Genomic DNA, 22,452 nt, shown 5'->3' on the forward strand with positions numbered 1-22,452 from the left:
TGCTACAAAAACTAAAACCAGTCACCTGCTAAGTACAAGCTGCCTTTAGAAAAGGAGTTCACTGGTCTCATTATCACTGAACACGCTGGATACGGTATTAATTAGTTACAAAACGTGTACCAAAAAACATGCCTACCAGTATTGTCCTGGCTGGTTCCACACAGCCAGGACAAAACTGCTTTTCAACTGAGCACTAAGAACGTAAACTGAAAATAAAAAAACGTGGCCCCAAGATTACGAAAAAAATACAGCCCCAAGGGGGGTGTTGGTGCTGACACTGAGTCTGGTCAATGTATTTAAAAACAGAAAAGAAACTGGTAATATCAAAATCCATCAGTGTATTTACTGCCGCACTTTTTTTTTTCAATCAAATTTTAAACATTAGGTTTGGTGCGAATTAGTGTATTTACTGCTGTACAACCTCGTTAATTTAGAAAGAGATATTCTTCGGTAGCTCAATAAGATTTCCTCCAGTGTGGAAAGGCTTTTTTGACTGGAAAAACATCATATTAAAAATAAAAGACTTCCAATTTTGTGCTACACATCAGTAGTGACAAAATAAGGGGAAACTAAAAACAAGAATATCAATCTGTTAACTGTACGTTAGCACTGAAAAGAGGCCCCATTACAATCGCATAGTCACGTTTCTTGCTGGTGGCTTTAGTCCGAGGCCACCAGTTGCACAAACAAGTCCCCGTAACATCATAAGGACCAGCTGAGAAAGCGCTGATTTTTTTAGCTGATTTTTTTTATCTCTTCTCCTTAGGTGTTAATGTTTTCACTGTCACTGACATCACTGTTTTATGGGTTAATGCAGTCTTCTGAATGAACCAAACTTGAATTTTGTCTTCATGACACCTTTTAACCATGTGATGGAAATGCATTCCGACTGATTTATTTTGGCTGTCATAGTAAACGAAAGTTTTAAGAGTACAGGAAAACTTGATCGGATAGTAAAGATAACTTTTTTTTTTTTTTGCAGGTGCGCTTCAAAATTTAAATCCCCTATTAGTCCAAAACAAACATTTTGTACACAAGCAAGGCATAACAACATAAGAAGGCTGCTGAAAAAACAAACAAAAAAGGGTCTCCTGAACAAGCAGTGTGCAACTGATAAACTGAGGTATACACACACATGCACACAGATTGTAAACGTAAATGCTTGGGCTAGCTGGCGTTTTACAGTCATAGTTTGATTGATTGATTGTATAGTTTAACGCGCTGAAGCAACACAGGCAATGAGGCGCACCGTAGTGGGGGTCTCCGGATTAATTTTGACCACCTGGGTATCTTTAACGTGCGCCGAAATGTCGTACACACGGGCGTTTTTGCTTTTCGCCTCCATCAGAAAAGTGGCCACCGCGGCCGCAAATCGAACCCGCGACCTCGTGCTCAGCAGCGCAACGCCTTAGCCACTGAGCCACCGCGGCGGGTTTACAGTCATAGTTACTGCACAAGGAAAGGAGAAAGGAACATCAAAAAGTACCTTTTTTTTTTTTTTGCCTCTCTCCTGTGCCTTTACTACGCATTTCCTAAAAGGGACACTAAAGACAGGACCACTTTTTGAATTACTACAACTCTTGTATGTCTTCCAGCTTTTGTTCAATGTCAAATGGTGCGTTGCTCGTTTGTAAATAAATAATTAAACCCAGTGAGCGAACACTAAGCAAACCAACCAATGTGGCAGCTTGGTTAATAATGGTTAAAATTGGGAGCTTGTGCCTTTAAGACACCATTTTTTCAGCAAGTGTTGCCAGATTTGTTTCTGCTGCATCTGCAGGTTTCCTACCTTACCCTTCTTTTATGACAAATGCTCAAGCAAGCTCTACAAATTCCTTACACCACTCACGATCGGTGACGTCAAAAATCTTGGTGCATAAAAATGTATGGGGCAGTGACATCTGTTTTCGTGGCTTTAGGGTTTTCTGCATTATTAAGCAACCGCTGTTGCTGCACCCATAATCTGTGTTCTTAGCCTTCTGCTCTACCAATAGATGCCAATTAGATAACACTCTTAGGAGTCCCCTTAAGTACGACCCATACAATGACCACAGAATATTTACACCAGTACACACATCTAACTCCTTACATGAACACATTTGTACTTGAGCAAAGAAAAAAAAAAGGGGTTGGGCACAAGATTCAATACGAACACAGCTGAACAGCAACTGGAGATTATTAACCACAACAACAGTGTACATAATCTCACAAAGAGTAATTTGTAAAATCACACGAGAAACCCAGCCAGCAAGCTCAAACGTAGATCTTGTGAGCGAACACATCGTGTGAGTGAATAGCCTCACAAACCGACACTCAGATCAGTAAAATAAAACTACAATGACATCAAAAGACATTTCAGATAATGTCAACCTGCCTCTCTGTCTGCACACATTTCACAAAAACACTTGTAAAGACACCCACTACATCACTGCCACTAGTATGCTAAATTCAACGAGTAAATCAAAATTCGTTCACAATAGTCACTGGAACACTTCTGTACTGGTGGAGCAAATCTAATGATCCACAAGCTACAAAAATACGAGCGGGCAGACATTCTTTTTTTTTTTTTCTCATAACTGCACCTGGGCTTATGGGGCCTGTTTTGACGAAGGCCTTTTCACAACAACAGCGCCCTACTGTGCGCGACCGGCAAACATCCACGTATCACAACACCTGCACTCCGAGTGCGTAAATACAACGCACTCATGATCAGTGCTTTGGCAGCACAAAATCTGTGTATTTCAGTGTTGTGTGCAAGCAAGAAGCCAGACAAGCCATTCAAAAAGGCTACCACATTTGCTGTCACCACCATTACAAGCACATAGACAATTCCAACTTGAGTGGCAGGACCTCGTTATTCCGACTTTATCGCACTATGGTAATTCATTTTACCATGAATGACATATTTATACTGAACTCAACTTGCTGTTTCATTCTCATGCACCACAGCACTACAAAATTTTACAGAAACTACGAACAGTATCAATGTTTACAGAATACATCCGTAAGATATGCACTGAGAAGGTTCCTTTTTAACTGACTCTAACGCACAATGCAATGCACTTCCACAACAAATACTACAAAACACAATTCAATCTACTACACTAATGAAAAAGCAAAAACAACAAATTACACTTATTGCAACTTCAAACGTGCGGCAATAAATATTGCAAGCATCACTGCAGGTGCTTTTTACGAAGTTCTGCCCATTCCAAGACCTTTTGAACTGCACTTTTATCCTCTGGGGAAACAGCCTGAGAATTGGCAGTGTCATCGAAATGCTAAAACAGCACACAGCAGAAAGCCCCCAAGCAGCAGTATATCGATGCTAAAAATATAACGCCATAAAGCTACACTATAATAAAATACTACAAAAATACGATACTTTTGACATCCCGCCAAAGAACCTGGTGCAGTTATGTACAGTAGGCTATGGTGCCCAGACTACTCCCTTTTAAAGGCAATGTAGACTTGCTCCACGTAACACATATTGCATGTTTCGCACCGACCAAACTGTCTACCCCTTAAGCATGAAGCAAGAATATATAGGAGGCGAAACTGCCCATTGCGGCAAGCGCGGGCGAGCGACCAGATACTGTCACGATGAAAACCAAGGTGGAGTGCAAAGCCTCGTCGCGACGACGGTGAAGGAGAGGGTAGTGGCACCTGATGGACGAACTGATAGCGGCCGCAATTCATTCCGTGGCTGCTCAGTGCAATGCCGAAAGCGGCGGCCGCGCAGTTTCGTCAACCGCGGCAGATGCCGCTAGCTTTACGTATGACGAGCGCTTGTGACATTATCAGGCCGCGCTAGGAAGCCTCGTTTCACCTCCTATCTTATTCTTGCTCCGTGCCCTTAGGCAGAGTGACACATTCAATGAAGCTATTACAGTCGACTCGTGTTAACACAAAGTCCACGGGGACCGCAAACAACTTCCAACGAAATCCACAATAGCAACACTGCCGTTAGTCCACAACATGTCTCCTTTTTTGATTTTGTTCAGAATCTCGACTGTCATCGCCAATTCAAGCGTACAGCACAGGTTGCCATGGCAGTTGAGTCGCATCGCTAAATTATAAGTCTGGAGCGCCCACCACACAGACTGCTCAACTCAGTTTCGGAGCGCCGCATCTCCGCCAGCCAAGGAAGGTGGTCCGAACAGCGATCGCGAGAACTACCGGCGCTGCAGTCAAGTCTTTCGCTACTCTCGGTGCATCATCTGCTACGGCGGCGGCAGCGGCCAGCGCGCAGTTGCTCGTGGAGGCTTTCTAGTAAGTGCTATTGCAACTTAAACGTCTATCATCCTTCCAGTCGACGTTCCCGCAAAACATTTGTGCACTGCGTTTATTTCCATAAGTTCGTCTGAATGCATTGACCTGCATGCGTTGCTCATTGGCTGGTTAAGAATCGACATTCGGCCTATATTTGAGCTGCCTACATGGTGTTCAATTTCCACATATGGGAGTTTTTGCGCAAATGAGCATTTTCAGCGTAGTTTTTATAACTGCTGCACCGTCTATTCTCGAACAAAATTACCCAACGTGTTTGTAAAAAGCAATCCCTTTTGCACTTACAGGACGTACAGTGCTTAAGGACAAGAAGTGCACTTAAAGGACATACAAAAACTGCGCAGAAAAACAGTAGTCATATTTTCTGCTATTTACAAAAAAAAAAAAAAAGACGTTAAACAAAATCAGTACCCATGCTTGACACTATTTACAACACAACTTCTCGCGATTGCTATCAATTGAGAACAGAGTGCGAAATGTTACAGCACCTTCACCTTCTTTCTGGCATTTTTTACCTTTTAAGAAAGCTGCAGTTGCCGATTGCTTTTCTAGCAAAAAAAAAAAAAAATCTCATCAAAATGCAAAACTTTACTCTAGCCATCACGTCCTGATCATTAGCAGTGTAGGCAGTAGAAGGCAGTGGAAACCACTCCGTTTCAAGGAAAAATTAAAAGAGGTCACCAACTATAGTGTTTTTGTCAAAGGCCTCTTGGGTAGCTTTCTCAAAAGCCATTGTGGAAAAAAAGGCTTTGTGAGGGATGACGTAGACAGCCTTCTTTGAAAGACCTCACTTGAATGAGTGCACTTTCATATGGTTGGGGGCGGCTGGATACGCCTCATGGGTACTTGTGAGGAATGCTAGGCAGTCTTTGCACGTTGTTACTTTTCCCGTTTTCCTATGAACGTACACACAGAAGTAGTACACTACCATGTCCTGAACACTGCAGTTGCATGAGCCCTGCGCGTCATTCTCGCCAGGAAAAGAAGTGATGCGCTGAAGCTCCTTGTGCAGCTTGGACTCAATGGTGGTTTTGAGTTCCGCTGCAGCTTTATAGCAGTGAGCGCATTGTAGCAGAGGTGTTGGCAGCAGTGTTTGAACAAGCATTACTTGCTGAGCTGGAGCCTAATCTGTTGGACCGCAATCCACTCGACCATCACATTTACGTTTTGTCGAAGAAGATTACCAACCTGTATGCAAAAATCAGGCTTCACCACATTCCGACAGAAATCAACCAGAAAAATTTGCACGCACGGTGGTGTACGAACACAGCTGACAAGGACTATTTGTTAAAGTCTGTAAACGACAGATGAGAACCAGCACTGAAGCAAGCTGGCTAGCTAGTAGGCCTTTGTATTTTTTGCGGTTTTTAAGTGCGTGCGTTTCGTATAGTTGCCTGATAGCCTGCGTTGTGATGAATCTGGCGGTTTTTGTGATTTGTCGCTCTTTTATTGCATGTGCAATTTTTATTTCGAAATCGTATCAACACGGGGGTGAATAAAAAATCGTGTACCCCTTTGTTGCTTCCCCCGTGTGCCTCACTTCGGGTATGTTTCAAGCTTATACGCATTACACCAGCGACAGCTGAATGCTTATTTGCTCATATTTAGTCACGTATGGCTAATATGTAATTGCGTAAACGACTGCCTTGTGCAGCTCCTTTGGCCGGCAGTAGGGTTGTTATAGACACCCTTTTCTTTTATGCAACCAAAAAATGTCTCCAGGTGGTCTCGAGACATTTTGCGCATGAGCAAATTGTGCAGCTTCCATGTTGACACAAGTCTATCAAAAGTTGCTTTGACACTGTGCATGCATATATGGAGTCCTATAAATACGGTTTTCTTGAGGCCCTCAACCACTGATTTTCCTTGTGCATCCTGAGTGCTGTTATGTACAATTCTCGAGTTCAAGGCATCAAAAAGGTGGTCAAAGATCCTTGTGACTTCAGGCGTAGCATGTGCACCTTCCAAATGCAAAAAAAAAAGCTTTAACATGCTTTCGAAAAATTCGAGTGCGTCTGCCACAGATGATCTGAGCATCAAAATTTGAAGGCGAACTTTCATCTTTGGTGATCTAAAATCTGGTATGCACCATAACGCCGGAGAAGGTGAGACGAGCCCAGCGCATATAAAAGTTGAGTATGGGAACTCTACATCGGAAGCTGGTTAACAGGACCTCGCACTGACAAGATTTAAAAAAACTGTCGTATTGCCGCACAGGCATAAAGACTGCTTTTACAAATGTGTCGGGTCGTTTTTGGTCGAGATAAGACGACGCAGTAGTTATAAAAACTACGCTTAAAATGCTCACTAACTTAAAAACTCCCGTACGCGGAAATTAAACGAAATGTAGACAGCTGCAATATAGGCCGACCACCGATTCTTAGCCAACCAATGAACAACACATGCGGGAGAATGCATACGACGACCTAATGCACACCCACTTAAGCAGTGCACAACTGGGATATGGGAACGTCGACTGGAAGGATGAAGATGTTAAAGCTTGTCGACCGGAAAGATGATAAATGTTCAAGTTTAGCAATAGCACTACTGGAAAGCCGCCGCTGTACATCTGCCCGGTGGCCCACCGCATTCGTGTGCTACAGCGGCTTGCTGCTGCAGCAGACGATGCGCCGAGAGAAGCGCAAGACTCGGCTACAGTGCCACTAGTTCTCATGCCCGCCACGCGGGCCGCCTCTGTGGCGGAGCTTTGAAACTGAGTTTATTCTAGTAACATTGACGCTGTGTGTAAGGCCCTGAAGACAAGGAGATGCGTATGCTGGTGCAAGTCTCAACTGACCTGCCGCTTTATCGACTGTGCTCTGGCCTCAGTTGCGATGGTGCCGACATAATGCAGCACATGGCGACGTTTTGCTGCTTAAAAATTTTGAAATTTCATCGAGAAACGACTGTCACCTCGATGCTTTTTATTCAAAATAACTTTTAATTAACCGATGCAATGGGTTTTACGTTTGAATTATCGAGCAATTTATTCTAATGAATTGCATGTAAGATTGCCGGGACCAGAACATCACTTCCAATTAACCGAAAATTCCAATTAAGCGACTTCCAATTATCGAGAGTCGACTGCACCCAGAAGTTCCAAATCTGCCACAGCGTCCCACAAAGTACAAAATGGCAAAGCTAACCAAAGGAGTGTGTTTCAAAGGGCGTGAATGGGAAAGCCGTGGTCGCGCTGCCTTGTCAGAACTGTCAAGAATATTTAGCTTCAGTTGAGCTCAAAGTTTGCACCCCTTCGATTTGCAAAATTTAGCAGCAGAGGATGCGCCCTGCGTGTCCGATTTTCTGAAAATTGACGCGACAAAGGAACAGTGCTTCAGTGCTAATTGTGGAACAGCGACTGGGCGATTCAATCGAAGAAAATTGCACTCATTCACGCCTGAAAATGATACTCCAGGAGTTCCCAGTCAACATTTCTTTCGTGAGAACTTACTCAATAATGACTGAAAGTACGTCTGACAGGTTTATGAGTATATGAGATGCGGACTCATCATACACCTTGCCTATGAGGGAGGCAGCAGGACCGGTTATCGCTTAATTAATTCGGCGCAAACAGGCTTTCTCTTAATACGTGCAGGAATCTTGTTCATGTGGGTGTTTCCTTATTCCATCTCCATTATATATACAGCCAGTGTGGCCGGAAATCAAACCCCCCTCCGTCATACGCAGGTACTAAATGCGTAATCCACTATGCCACTGCAGTGGGCAAGATCAAAATTGTCAGCAAGGCTACCACTCACACTATGCTGCAGTGCACAAGTACGCTGATGCAGCAACACTCCTGGTCCCCCTCTAGAAAGCCACAAGATGGGCACTGCAACTTGTAAATCCCTGAGCCCCAAAAATCTGCTGACATACACGTTCATCACGAAAATGGCACATACAAGCATACAAATTCAGCATATATAAATGCTTGATCTGGAGGAAGCCAGGTACACATTATGCGTCTCTAAAAATGCACACTTCGAGACAGCGCTTTGTTCGTTTAATTAAAGCAGCTCAACGCTACCTCCAGCTATGCAGAGATGCGCGTACTAATTTCGTTGCACGGCATTAGCAATAATGACCGCTGGTTGTTATAAACAAGAAAGTCACTCACTTAGCCCTACTGACATACGTAGACAATGCTGCTGATACCCCTAAAATTCTGGCTACCAGTAAAACTAGCTAAAACAGACACGCATGCACAATGGCCACGTGCATCTGATGGTCTACGTTGAGCTGAGGATAAACTAAAAAAAATGAGTACGTAGGCCGAGCCGACCAAGGTCTCTGCTTTGCGTTTAGGATCAACAAATAAAAATGAGTATGTAGACCACAGCGACCAAACTATTCCTTTCATGTTTCTCAAGATTCAGGTTTTTGCTGCAGCATTTCAACTCAAACATAAGAAGCAGAGCAACGGACATCTCCACAAACTATCCTGATGCAGAAACCGCTCAGTCGCAACTTCCCCCGCCACCGCTGTCGCAACCTCCACCACTGTCACAGCCTCCACCACTATCGAAGCCACCGCCACTGTCGCAGCCGCCACCACTGTCATGGCCACCGCTGTCATGGACGCCACTGTCATGGCCGCCGCTGTCATGGAAATGACCTGGGCCCTCGTCACCGCTGGAGTGACCAATGTCGGACGTCCAGCCGCCCGGCGGGTAGTAGTGGCCAGAGCCGGGGCTGCCGTGCTTGAACTTGCGCCCCTTACTCTTTTTGTACTTCACGGTGGTTGTCGTATAGTTTCGTCCCACGTTGCAGTAGTAGCAGATCAGGCCCAAGAACAGCACCGACACTGCTATTACAATCCCAAGAATGACGGCGGCTACACCTGACAGCATGGCGCTTTGTTCTTCTCACTGAAACAAACAAACAAAAGGAAAACCAAGCAGGAACTACTGTTGACACACAAACAAACAAACAAAAAAAAGGCCTTGTTCTGCCGTTACCAAACCGCAGTTGTGAAGCCTGGTCCATGCATACAAAGCATGCAGGCACAATTTTGATCCTTTTCAAGGAAAAATGTAAGTGTGGTGAGAAGAGCTATGCAAAGGAAGCAGCTTTTGTTTCCTTTGTAATTCAGGCATTCTGTAATCAGAAATTAAAGCTCCTAGCTGACGGCAGCATAAAAACAGAGCAACTGTTTTTGAAACAAGGACATTTTGAGTGTGGACTACAATTCTCAGTAACTCTGAAAGGCGCACAGCCCTTCTTTGATATAGGCAAGACTCTTCACCGCGCAATAGCTGCGTGAGGTTCCGGACTACATTTGACAAGATTACTACAAAAATGTTCTACAAATTAAAGATATGGTAGCAAGAAACTTAATTTAGAGACTAAAGGAGCAAAACAACAGGGACTGGAGAGAGAACAGGCACTACAAAGGGTACCCCATTTATCGTGCTCATTTCTTCTCCCATCTTTTTCCTTTTGTGCCGTTAGTCTAACTTTTATGTGGAAGCAACTCACCCCTATCAAAGAAACAATTGAAGTGCATTTTAAACATGCACTATAGACATTGCAGGTGACTACCTAACTTCTTCAGCTATTTTAAACAAATTTCTAAACAAGAAAGGTGCTTTCGAAAGTTCTGTTTCTCTTGCACTATCCTCTGCGCAGATTTGTTGATTTCGGCTATGAGAACACATTTAAGGCCTACAACGCCAAATTTAACTGACTGTTAGCGTGCCGAAGGTGCACTGCCTGCGTGCAAAGAAACAATGATCAATAGTAACGCCTCAAATGAACGGAAATAAAAATTTTGAAGTGAAGACTGACACAGCACGAAACCACATCAAAAACTGCTGTGACGTCATTATAGCAGTTAGTGAGGCTGACACAAACAACACATGGGGTTTTCTCTTCTGCCACGCATTGCACATAAACAAGGGCTCTACACTTCTGCTGATTAGTCTAATAGTGCACCTCGGCGGTTGAATTAAATAATGCAGCCACAAATAAAGCTTTAAGAACTTTACTTCTGATCTTTTCCTAAGAGACAAGTAATGCTGCAAGACATTTGTATTCAACTGGGTCTGTGAACCAGCGTATCCCGCACCTCACCATGAACCCCGAATCGAACTGGCCTAATGCAAACCCAAGCCCTTTTTTCTACTGGCCTAACCTCCTCTAGAAAATTTGGACATGAGTCAAATAAAAAACATGGAACTTTGGAAATCGTATTTTGAAATGACGAAACCAACAGGAATTTGCTGGGAAAAAGTGCAAACACTGGTCACTGACACACATTTTCCTTGTTCACGACCGAAATTGTGAAAAATCTACCCAACCACCCTTTAAGAGCAACTCTTCAACGTGGGTTTTCCGTGCCCTGAAGAACCACCAAATTTCAGCACTAAGCCCAGCTGTTCATATACAGTGGAAGCAAATTTTGTTCTCGGGCACTAATTCACCAACCGATGACTTTAGAAATGTAATGACTAGACATTTTGTTCGTTGTACAATGCCTTACGCACTGCACTTTGTTCAAACTTCGCGAGAACACCAACTCACTTAGCTGAATGGCTCTAAAATATGCCAGTTCAGTCCAAAAAACATGCGTGGGCAGTGCAGGCAAAGAGAAGCGAGCAGCAGGAAAAAAGCTTCCGCAGTGCCAAGATGTGCAGCGCAAATGCAATGACTTGAAGCAGTGGTTACATGGCTGCAACAGACGCCCATTGCAGTGGCGCCCTCTATGATGGAGCACCAGATACGCTGGTGAGGGCACACCACAGCGCTGCAGTTAAAAGTATTACCACTTTGGCTTCACTTTTGGTGGCATCACACGTGCTGCAGATGCCACCGTTCATTCCAGAATCCCTCGTCGCCATGTGGCAGCATTGACTCATGCAATGCACAAAGATGCAGCCAACCTTGATCTATGTCTGCGTGAAACAGTAACTGATGTGCCTTGCCACTAAATCGTGCTGTTTACGCAACGCCAAAAGGACCAAAACCGGACGTGAAGTGCTTCTGTCGCAGCCATGTCACCGTCCCTACAGGGTGCCATCACAGACCTGTCAGCCACCGCCTCAGTCACCGCCACAAGCACCGCCGTCACCAGCATACCCGTCACAAGCAAAGGCGCCCCCGTCACCACCTCCATACCCGCCACCACCATCAAGAGCACAGTCGTCGCCCGCTGTGAGGTTCATGTACAGTGCGGGCGCGTACATGGCGACCTCCGCACCCCCCTTGTGCTGGTCTTTCAGGTCTCTCGCTTCGCAGTAGCAGCACGAGAGCAGGCAGAGCGTGAGGACAAAGAAGATGCTGATGGAGATGAGGCTGAGGGTCAGGCCGTCCACTGAGACCTCCATTGTGACCTCCAATGGAGAGCGCTTGGGAGGGGAGCAGCAAGAGGAGACAGAGTCGAGGCGTTAGCAGCACCATCCCACCAGCAAGGAAAAGCAAGGGGCACTGGAAAGATGGCGAGACACTAAATGCATATGAGGTGCAATTGACAAGAGATTAGTGGCTGACACATAAGTGAAGAAAATTAGTAGCCGCAAATGGGGCTGCAAGAAAAATATGTGTTAAAGGCACCCAGAAAGTTAATATGCAAGCAACATCGTGCTTTATAAGTAGCAAGCGCATTACTTACAGCCCAGCAACGTGGCAGAGAGAAATGGTGTTAATCAAGCAACCGAGGGGGGGGGAATTTGGTTTTTATTTGTGATAACACTTTCGTTATGCCCTGCAAAGTGCATCCATAATATATAGCAAATAAAGACCAATTATATGACAGTGCTTTCAGGTTATGATAACTTTTCATAAAGCAAACTTATTTTATGGTGAGACTTGCAAGTGGTAAGCATCCCTTGGTTTGGCAACCAGGGTTGGCATGACAACTTTCAACACTAAAAAAAAAAAAAAAAAAAAAAAAAAAAAGACATCTGAGCATTTCCTATGATCACACGAAAGCACTAATGTCTAATTGAACGTCTTGGTATCCACTGCTTCCAGGAAAACTTGACATACTGCATGCCGACATCAGAAAGGTTTATCCAGGGGCAACTCTCCGTGCATGACCATGTGGTGTTTTGTGTTATTCCATAGCACATGCTACAGAACACACCACAACTTTGCATGCATTTCCAACGCCATCTTTTTTGCTCAATGGACCATTTAACTTGGACTAAACTGTCGCTTGCTGAGGATCAAACTTCAGGCTGTGGAGACACTTGAACACTGCTTTGCAAGACATGGTTTATAAGCTAATTCATTGAACGCGCACAAAAATGGCAGCACCAATCGTCGGCACATGTTCGCAACAGTCCTGGAAACACGTGGCAGAATTCTGTTAATAAGTGTTTGGAAAGGTCTTGTAGGGATCAAGTCGGCCCAAGCAGAATTCTGTCTCGTAGTGTGCTTTGTGAACATTGTTTCGCATTCTGCATGTGATCGGTGGATCCGAGGACATCGTCGCAGTCGTAGTGCTGCTGCTTCTGCTGCCAGCAGAGACCAGCAAAAACAGCACGTGCGAGTTGCATCGACATTGGTAATACGCCTGCCATCTTGTTGAAAGGACGGCGAGATGGTGTTTTACCCACAATGCATCACGTCGCTAACTCTCGTGCAAGCTTCTTTATATGGCAGTTGAGACGAAGGAATCGCAGAGGCCGAGGTGGTGTTGCGATGAACACATTCTTATTCTAAAAAAGCACGATGATAACTAAAAAAATGGAACGTGCAGGTGGTGACTTCGTTCTTCTTCTTCACTTCTTCTTCCTCGCTTTTTCTCCCTGGTTTTCCACAGTGGTTCTTAGCCCTCACTGTACTTTCTGCAATGTGTACGGGCGATATTTGCCCAGATCTTTAGCGTGAAAGCATTAGTAATGCTCACAAAGCGGGGAAATAAAAATAAAAGCCGATGTTGGCAACTGTAACAGCAAAATGGCTCCTTGACCACATTTTTTTTTTTTTGAAGAGTTCAATAGCGCGAGGCGTTCTGTACCACGCGTGTAAAACTTAGCAGTAGGGTGAGGCGTTTATTCACACCAGTACACTACTGATGAAGCAAGGGAGTGTAAGAGTGCAGCCAACCGGGCCAACAGACAATCAGCAAAGAATAAGTAGCGGCGCAATATGTAGAAGACAGATTGAAGCCTTTCGAAAGTGTAAGGTGGACGTGAATCGCAGAGCAAAGCATCTCAAGTGACAAGAATCGACGCCTTTTGAGAACACGAGGTGGAAGCAGTGTCCCAGGCGTTCAACAGGACATCGATGCTTTTGCATTCATAGCACTTAAGAGGTGCTCAGGTGTCCTCAAGCTTCCTTTTTTTTGCACTACGCGCACAGAAGCTGACTGGCCGATGGGCCCATATATTTTCACAAGAAATTCACAAATGTTCGTCACCAGAACACTGTACCCAATATATTGTAAACAGCCTTCGTAAGATCTAGGTACTCCAATTGGCAACAATTTTCCAATCCCACAGCTTATTTCATGCAAGTTTCACACCGTTACATACAAGATATTATTGGATAAATTCTTAAAGGTTAGGTCAGATAGAAAAGAACATGCTTACCTGAAGGTTAACCTAGAATGCAAGCAGACAGGAAGGAAGCAAGGAAGGAATAGCAAAAAGCAAAAAACGAGTGCACAGATCGCAAGCATAGACAAATAATAAAAAGAAAAACACCACATGCAACAACTGCATCACAACAAATGTCACCAATACAGCAAAGTGTCCATTGAAGACCAGACAAAAAGCAGCACCTTAACACCCCCGTAACTCAAAAGAATGAAAATACATGCAACAACGTGCGAACATGCGAACACAAAGATAAGGCGTACCACCAGTCCCGTCACAAGACCACCCTTATGATTGCTTGCGTCATGGTCTCTGTGACGGCCACTACAGGGACAGTGGTGCCCAGATGCGTTGAGCGCCGGCATGCGCACCAAAGAAGGCCCGCTAGGGCTACGCAAAGCAGGAACACACAGGATGCAATCAACGCTGCTTGCTCGCCAATCTCCATGAAGAGCCTGATGCATGGCAATCGGCGGGGTACCTTCAAGTGACATTGCAGTGGCCGAATAAGGTTTCCGCTGCACTTCCTCACCCCACACAGTTCATTCTACAGATTAGCGGCCCACGCCGGTATATTGCGATACGAAAAAGAATCAGAGCTGTGTCGAATGAGTCAGATATAGTCAATCCCAGAGGCTAACAGTATGTCGGATGTACCAGCATTCCAGAGGCAAAAAGTACCTCGGATGTATGCAAATCAAAGACATCGCCAAGTGTTCCCCTGGGACTGGGAGTCTTATGATAAGTTAGATGGAGCCAGTGACAGGTATGCCGGATGCACTGGTTACTACCCGCCGCGGTGGCTCAGTGGCTAAGGCGTTGCGCTGCTGAGCACAAGGTCGCGGGTTCGATTCCCGGCCGCGGCGGCCGCTTTTCTGATGGAGGCAAAAAGCAAAAACGCCCGTGTGTACGAGATTTCGGCGCACGATAAAGATCCCCAGGTGGTCCAAATTAATCCGGAGCCCTCCACTACGGCACGCCTCATCGCCTGCGTTGCGTCGGCACGTTAAACCTCACAATCAATCAATCAATCAATGCGCTGGTTACTGTATTCCAAGCAGTGCAGAGGCACTGTGCAGTGCTAAATGCTTGCCGTCCACCTTACAACTTACTTTCAAAGCAGTGTATTTTTACTCGACCGATTAAGCAGTTTCCACTAGCCAAGTGCACGGTCATTCCTGCTTCAACACTCACTGTGAGAGCAGTACGTCTTGATTTTTACCCAACTGCCCGAACCTCTTTTGCTTTCTGACTAGCCAGGGCCACCATTAATTAATTTAGAACTGTTCCTTGTTTTAAAGTACCCTTAGCCTCCCGCATCCTGGTACATCTGACGTACCTTTAGAAACAACGGTGGAATCGCAGTCCCGAGTATGTCTGACATATCTGTAGCACTGGGGTTGGTGTACGTTTTATGTGTCTTTGGTACGTCCAACAAACTCTTCCACTTTGCGAAGAATTAATTAAGCTGGGTCAACACCTCCCATAAAACCATACTGTTTACCGGTAGCAACTTTACAGATTTTTGGTTACTGTCCTCAGAAGGTGGGCGTTTAAACTACGCCCATGAAACCATGCATTTAATTTGTGAGCTAATGATGAGAGAAGGGACTGCGTCGTTTGAGCCAACGATATTGCCATGGAAGATATAGATGCATAAAACAGTTGCAGAAATACGTATTAGCCAGATACTTTACAATATCCTGGCCCACGTTAAGACGAATTCCCTGAATGTCCACCTCTTTTATACGTTTTTACGTGCACGCGCAAGCACGTGTTGAGCCGTGGTGTTAAGATCATCGCACACGTTCCATAGGGGCTGGATACCCCCAAATGACCAGTTACGTAACAAAATTACCGTTTAGGGTCTGTACTCATTTCCAAGGAAAACATGCATTACGCAGCGCCAAAAAAGTAAGAAAACGCACACAAAAAATATTACGACAATCTTCAAACCGCAACGTAAGCACGTTCCGTACCTCGAAGATGGTGGTCGGCATTCGCCATGCAACAGTCAAACATCAGTCGCGCGTTTTCAGGCAAAATGACAACAGTAATGGAGAGCACAGAAGTCTCACCTTTCGTTCGGCGACGTCCGCGAACTGCACGCTGAAGTGAAGTTGTTTCTCAGACAAGTGTAAAGAACACGGACGCATAGACGGCCTGTCCGCGCGTCCGCCTTGCTGCCATGTGCCAAGGCTAATGGCTTTTTTGTTCGTTTGGTTCCGAGTGCTGTCGCGCTGTTTCCCCTGGACGGACAGCGATTTCAACCTGCGCGAAACACACCAGAGGAAATGATCACAAGGCCGCGCCTACAACATGCTTTCTTTTGCACTTTCTTCGGCTGAAAGCTGCGCGGTTTTATTCTGACGCGTTTCCGGTAGTCTTTGATGCGCTTCATAACGCTATAAAAACGAAAAAAACAAAAGAAAGATGTTTAAGACAGAGTTAATAAACACAAATCTTAATTTGTAGACCGACGCAAGTTCTTTTGAAGGAGCTGCTTCACTCCTTTCGAGACGTCGTGCACCATGCAGTGGAGTTCACATTTGCAAGGCCGATACACACATGGATACATAAGATCAACAGCCAAGTGCTACACGTGAGGGAATGCCTCTCTACGTACCGACAACAAACGATTAAAAATCCCCTGAAAAGATTCACAGGCCACCAAATCACAACAAACCACTCTTCGCTACTCCGTGAGCGCCTGGATGCCTGGATTGCCTGGCTCAACTCAACATATTTCGCGTGTCAGTTTTGACCCCGCAGATGGCGGCACATGCGGCACATGTCTGGCAATGGCCCAGCTGTGCAATGTGGCGGGGCCGTTTGAACTTCGCATCATGACTGCATACCTGGGTTTTGATGACTTTCAATTTAATTTAATGTAATACGATCTCAATATTGCGCGATCGATGCAATGAATACAACGAAGTTCCTGTTCAGAAACTTCACACTCAACAGTGTCGTGTCAACAGTGGCGAAGACATTCCGCGCTGGTAGCCTTCGGCCGCCACTGCAGCGCCGCTCTCGTACTGGTAAGCTTGAACAAGAGCGTGGTGCGTGGTAGCCTTCGTGGTAGCCTTCGGCCGCAACTGCGGCTCCGCTCTCGTACTGGTAGGCTTGAACAAGAGCTGTCACCTTCGTGGTAGCCTGCGACCACCATTTTTATAGTTAACTGTAAGCCCTGCCAGCTTCTCCGTGACCCCGCAGCCCCTTTCAACGCGGTGCATGCTTCTTTAGTGTAAATACGTGACTTGACGAGGCGGCACACTGGTGCTATGGATAAACGGAGCAGTGTAGCATTTGCCACCCTGATGCGAGGTCTACAATGAAAGGCCTGTTGGATGTTGTACACTCGAGGAAGCTGTTAATGGCGACCTGTTTGTGTCATCTACACGGCTTTGTGAACTCATCATGCAGGCTTTTGATGGAGCAGGGGAGGTGAACTGGAAGAAGGGAGGGGAGGATGGCCGGAAGCTGCAAGGGAAGCGGGAGGGAATGGAGAACGCTAATAATGGCCAGCTATGAAGGCCGCGCAGACGAAGCTCCAGAGTGCTGTCAATGTATCATTGACGCGCCAAGAGAGCCTAATCCACTCTTCATATGAAGGAACCCACGCCGGGTGGTGTTGGGCGCGAAGTACTACGGCAAGGCCCGGGCAAGACCAGACGAGGTGCGGAAGGTCAGGTTTGGCTGTGCCTTGGCATGCGGAGCAGAGCACATGGGGGACCAAGAGAGGAGGCGAGGAACTTGGTGCAAATCCGGTATGTTGAATTCCTGCGAGGCCTGATGATGGGGAGTTCCCCGCAGATGTTGCCGTCGGAGAAACTGCAGGTGGTAGGATTAATTGTCGCCTTGCTGGGAGTCTTTGCCCGGGGTCCCAAAGGGAATGTGCCGTCCCTGCCACCTTGCGACGACATCGGCGGATGTGGTCATCAAACGAACATGGGCAAAATTTAGGCAATCCGCGTAGACGCGTTCCCCCCCCCCCCTTCCCCCCCCCACCAGCAGGCGTTCCGGTGTCCACCCTTAGGGGGCCTGCTGGTGGTCTTTCCTTTCCTTGTTAACAATAAATTCATTAATTCATTCGACGCTATCCGCAGAGGAGAAACTGAACGCAGGAGATGACTCAAGTGCGGAGCAAAACGTACCACCGTGGTTGAAATGTTGAGGAAAACATTGTTGTTTGAGAAAAGAGAAAAGGCCACTGTCCGAGTGAAGAGGCATGCGAAGAGCAACAAACAGGAGGAGGCTGCTGTAAGAGAAGAAAGTAAAAACTTCACTTCTAAGGTCAACAAACAGTGCCCCGAGATCGAAACGAACTTGTTGGTGTTTGGGGTCACCGCGTTACCTATCGGATGGGCTCCCAGGATATTGTTTCTAGCTTTCTTTTTGTTCTTTCACGTTCAAACATGACACTTCAAGAACTTCCAGTTACGTTTTTATAAACTTGTGAAAGCATATTGCTAAAACGTTAGTCCCGCAATTACAATTACTTCAGGCGAAGTTGCGTGGTATAGTTTCAGTGACGGGACACCTATCTAGACGTTTTCGTTATTTTCCACCTTATTTTACAAAAGCTAGGCGTAAGAGTGGTATATTCGTGTTCTCGGTAGCTAAGAGCAGCTTGCATTTTGGCTGCTGAGCCCAAGGACCCGGGTTCATCCCCTCCGCTGCGGAAGTTCTTGAGATGGAGCCAAAAAAATGAAAACTCTCGTGTGTCAATATTTCGGCACACGTTAAAAATTCCCAGGAGGTCAAAATTAATCTGGAGCCTTCCACGCCTTATTGCCCAGGCGTAGTTTCTTCGCGTAAAACGTCGAATTTGTTTCAAAAAGTTGGCAACGAACGTAGTGGCGGGTCCTATGGAGCGGGGGGGAAGGGGGGGGGGGGGGCGGTTGGGTGATCGCTACCCCCCTAAAGCCCTCAACTAATCCCCACCCTTTTCAACACCCCTCAACACTGATTTTTCGGCACGTGTAAATTGCTTATACCGAGGCAGGGATAATCGCTGTCCGTAGCGAGCAAAGCACCCCTCACTTTTAACTTTGTCAGGCGTGTTACGCAACCTCCGCCTCAGTGGGGGCGTACTAATCGCTTCCTCTCCACAGCCATTTTTTTTCCTTCAAATCACGGCAGCGAGGAGGGAGCCTTCCATGGAGGAAAGAAAAGGTTCTTTCTTTCCTCCATTGAGCCTTCTTTAAACTGGGCTCATGGTTGTGTGCAAGATGGTGGTGAGAAAAGCACTTGACGACCACTCGTCATTTTGACAGTAAAACGCTTGGAAATGGAGCTGCCAGAATTTTTCTGTCATTTTGACAGGTTTTTTTTTAATAGTGGTGGAACTGAGAACAAATCATGACATTTTGGTTGATTGCGCTCTCCTCCCCCTCCCATTATAACCCCCCCCCTCCCACTCTTAAAGGGGTCCTGAAATGCCTTCCGCCGATGCATGGATGTACATGTAACCAAATAAAGCAATGTATTAGCAATCTCCTCCTGCAAGAATTTTGTTAAAGCGATGAGTATTAGCTGAGAAATCGTAAATCAAAAACCGCGAATTATCGTCGCGCCGTATTTCCTCCTCCTTTCAACTGTTTCTTCGCTGTTGGCCTCCCCTCCCATGATGCTCCGCTCCTCAGCGGTGACGTACTTCCGCTATTGCGCTCCCACAGACTGCCGTCTGCTACGGGCCAGCTCTTTCGGCTTTTTCATCTCTGTAGACACCATGGAGACAGGCTGGAAAAGCGAACGAATGACCTGGCCGCATGTGTGCGGCCTGGCCTTGCCCTTTCGCGGTGTACGTAGCTGCAGGGCTGCAGTTGGTATCGGCGGCGAACTCGCAGCTGCGTGGGGAGAATCGTGCGCTCGTTCCCTTTGGTGCACCGCGCACTGTTTATCCAAAAAGCGCGGTCTCAGATGTGGCCCCGCTGGTGCCGGGTGTTATTTTGCGGTGGTTGTAATTCCTACTACCGGCGGCATGTGAAAAAGACATTTTCAAGCGACACAGAACCCGTGCACAAAACGCGCCGGATCGGATCGCTTTATCAGCGGCGATGAACGTGAAGGCGAAGAGCAAACCAACGCTGCACTCGATCAGCGAGAACCCGTGTTCTGACAAGCTGCACCCATGTGTTGCATTCAACACTGACGGGAAAGCGTTTGTTTGCACTTGTTTGGATAGTCGTAAAATGTCCAAACACTCCGGCACTCCGCTAGCAGATCAGCCGGCGAGACATTTCGGAAAACATTTGACAGATGGCGCCGTATGCATTAGTGTGTCGCTACGCAAAACTGATGAGACGCTCTACTAAAACTCCCATCGCGGTGTCACGTAGCGGGACGCAAAAATTTAGCGTTTAGCGTATGCAAAGGCCACAAACGCTGTACTAAAACTCTATTAGCAGCAAAATAGCGTGCGTATGTGAAACCGCTTGCGTTTACAAAGCTGCACGCCGAGCGCGTACGTTTCAAACCTAGTGACATCGTTTAAATACACTGGCAAGCACAGTGTAACGTAGTCAGATATCAACCGTATGCTCAGGCGACAAGCAAGAGCTTGTTTTATGTGGGGCGAAGATTGCGCATAAAGGCCCGTTCGCACTTGCGACGAAAGCGAGTGAGAGCGGCAGGAATTCCGTCGCTTTGTCGCGCGACGATCGTTTTTGTCGAATGGTCGGGAGAAATTTTGGTTGCGCGACAGAATTCCCGTCGCTTTCGCTCGCTTTCGTCGCAAGCGGGAATGGAAAGTTCTGCCGCTGCCGTCGAACGCGCACACTCCCGCACGGCAGCGCCCCAAGCGGCAGACGGCCGCGTACATCGCTCCCGGCGCCCGCCTGGAGCCCGCCCTCGGCACACTAGCCAGTATATTTCAGGCACTATAATGGAGGAAAGATTTTTTGCTTCCGATGAACCTAGTTCTTTGCCCCTGTGTTTTTAAATACGTGAAGTGGTTAGCACGTCGTCCTCACGCAGCTCTGTATCGTCGTAGCATCGCTGATTGTCCGAACGAAGCTTGCAGCTAAGCCAATGCAGCGACCGAAGCTGTGTGTGTGTGTGTGTGCATCGCCTCCTGTGTGTTGTGGACGCGTTCGTTTCGCGATGAAATGCGACATTGTACTTCTGCGGGTGGATAGTGCTTCCCATGGTCTGGATTATCTTTCTCGAACGACGTACCACTCAACCTCGCATGGGATATGTGTAGTGTGCCTGGCTAAAAGCCTTCTCGCTTGCGCGCCAGAGTTGTGACTTGCTGCTCGTCCCCGCAAACCGGGTGTGAGGTGAGTGCCGTATTTACGACGGGCAGGAGGAGGCAACTCATCGTCTGTCAATCGCGGTTCAGACTTGCAACGCATGTTGTGACGTTGCGTTCGTTCGAAACGCATCTCTGGATTGTTTTGAAGTTGAATAAAATGTACGCGTCAAACCCGGGCATTCGGCTCAGGGCGTTCTCTGCGATTGCACCAAAGAAGTGCCACGGGACTTTCTTTATGGTACGTACTCACGTAAGATAAAATCCACGTCGTGTTATGGCCGTGTTGCATTCAATACAAACGGTTAAGCGTTTGTTTACACTTGTTTCGTTTGTCGTAAAATGTCAAAGCTCTCCGGCACTCCGCTGGCAGATCAGCCGGCGAGCCGACGCTGAGCAGACGACTCATCTCTTTGCCGGAAGTGCGTGAAAAAGCCGCCCAATAGCAGGATGTCTAGCTCATGACGAACATCTGGGAATCGATGATGTAGACATGTGAAGATGGCGGCGTCCAAAAACACGAAGGAAAGGGTGAGAAAAAAGCGACAAACTTTGCAACAAAAGTGTGAGCTTTCCGCTGCGCGTAAAAGAGTAATACTTGGCACAGGTGACGTTGGCGACCCAATCTAGCGATTGCGCTAGTTCATTTAGTGTGCTCAAAATGCACACTGCACATACCCCATGCGAGGTTGAGTGGTACGTCGTTCGAGAAAGATAATCCAGACCATGGGAAGCACTATCCACCCGCAGAAGTACAATGTCGCATTTCATCGCGAAACGAACGCGTCCACAACACACAGGAGGCGATGCACACACACACACCCAGCTTCGGTCGCTGCATTGGCTTAGCTGCAAGCTTCGTTCGGACAATCAGCGATGCTACGACGATACAGAGCTGCGTGAGGACGACATGCTAACCACTTCACGTATTTAAAAACACAGGGGCAAAGAACTAGGTTCATCGGAAGCAAAAAATCTTTCCTCTGCCTGAAATATACTGGCTAGTGTGCCGAGGGCGGGCTCCAGGCGGGCGCCGGGAGCGATGTACGCGGCCGTCTGCCGCTTGGGGCGCTGCCGTGCGGGAGTGTGCGCGTTCATCCGGCCCGAGCAGATCGCGCGGTTACCTCCGAGCTGCGTAGCAGACGGCAGCGGCAGAACTTTCCATTCCCGCTTGCGACGAAAGCGAGCGAAAGCGACGGGAATTCTGTCGCGCAACCAAAATTTGTCCCGACCATTCGACAAAAACGATCGTCGCGCGACAAAGCGACGGAATTCCTGCCGCTCTCACTCGCTTTCGTCGCAAGTGCGAACGGGCCTTTATGCGCAATCTTCGCCCCACATAAAACAAGCTCTTGCTTGTCG

The 22,452-nt window shown here is 46.8% G+C and overlaps 1 protein-coding gene across 3 annotated transcripts; it reads right to left on the reverse strand.

Moving 5' to 3' along the window:
- Positions 1-7,318: 7,318 nt before the first annotated feature.
- On the reverse strand, positions 7,319-16,574 carry LOC144152900 (uncharacterized). Of its 3 annotated transcripts, XM_077684448.1 has the most exons (4): positions 16,459-16,574; positions 15,911-16,103; positions 14,096-14,313; positions 7,319-9,158 (listed from the first exon to the last, which is right to left on the reverse strand). In XM_077684448.1, exon 4 carries the CDS (start codon positions 9,138-9,140, stop codon positions 8,748-8,750), a length of 393 nt encoding a protein of 130 aa, XP_077540574.1. In that variant the 5' UTR covers positions 9,141-9,158; positions 14,096-14,313; positions 15,911-16,103; positions 16,459-16,574; the 3' UTR covers positions 7,319-8,747. The 3 variants fall into 3 exon arrangements, with proteins under 3 accessions (XP_077540574.1, XP_077540573.1, XP_077540575.1); XM_077684447.1 differs by lacking the exon at positions 14,096-14,313; XM_077684449.1 differs by lacking the exons at positions 7,319-9,158; positions 14,096-14,313 and adding an exon at positions 9,165-11,636 and having other exon boundaries at positions 16,459-16,568.
- Positions 16,575-22,452: the final 5,878 nt, after the last annotated feature.

The sequence above is a fragment of the Haemaphysalis longicornis genome, unplaced genomic scaffold, assembly GCF_048455015.1.
Source record: "Haemaphysalis longicornis isolate Haplotype H1 unplaced genomic scaffold, Haemaphysalis longicornis Haplotype H1 scaffold_9, whole genome shotgun sequence".
NCBI lineage: Eukaryota > Metazoa > Arthropoda > Arachnida > Ixodida > Ixodidae > Haemaphysalis > Haemaphysalis longicornis.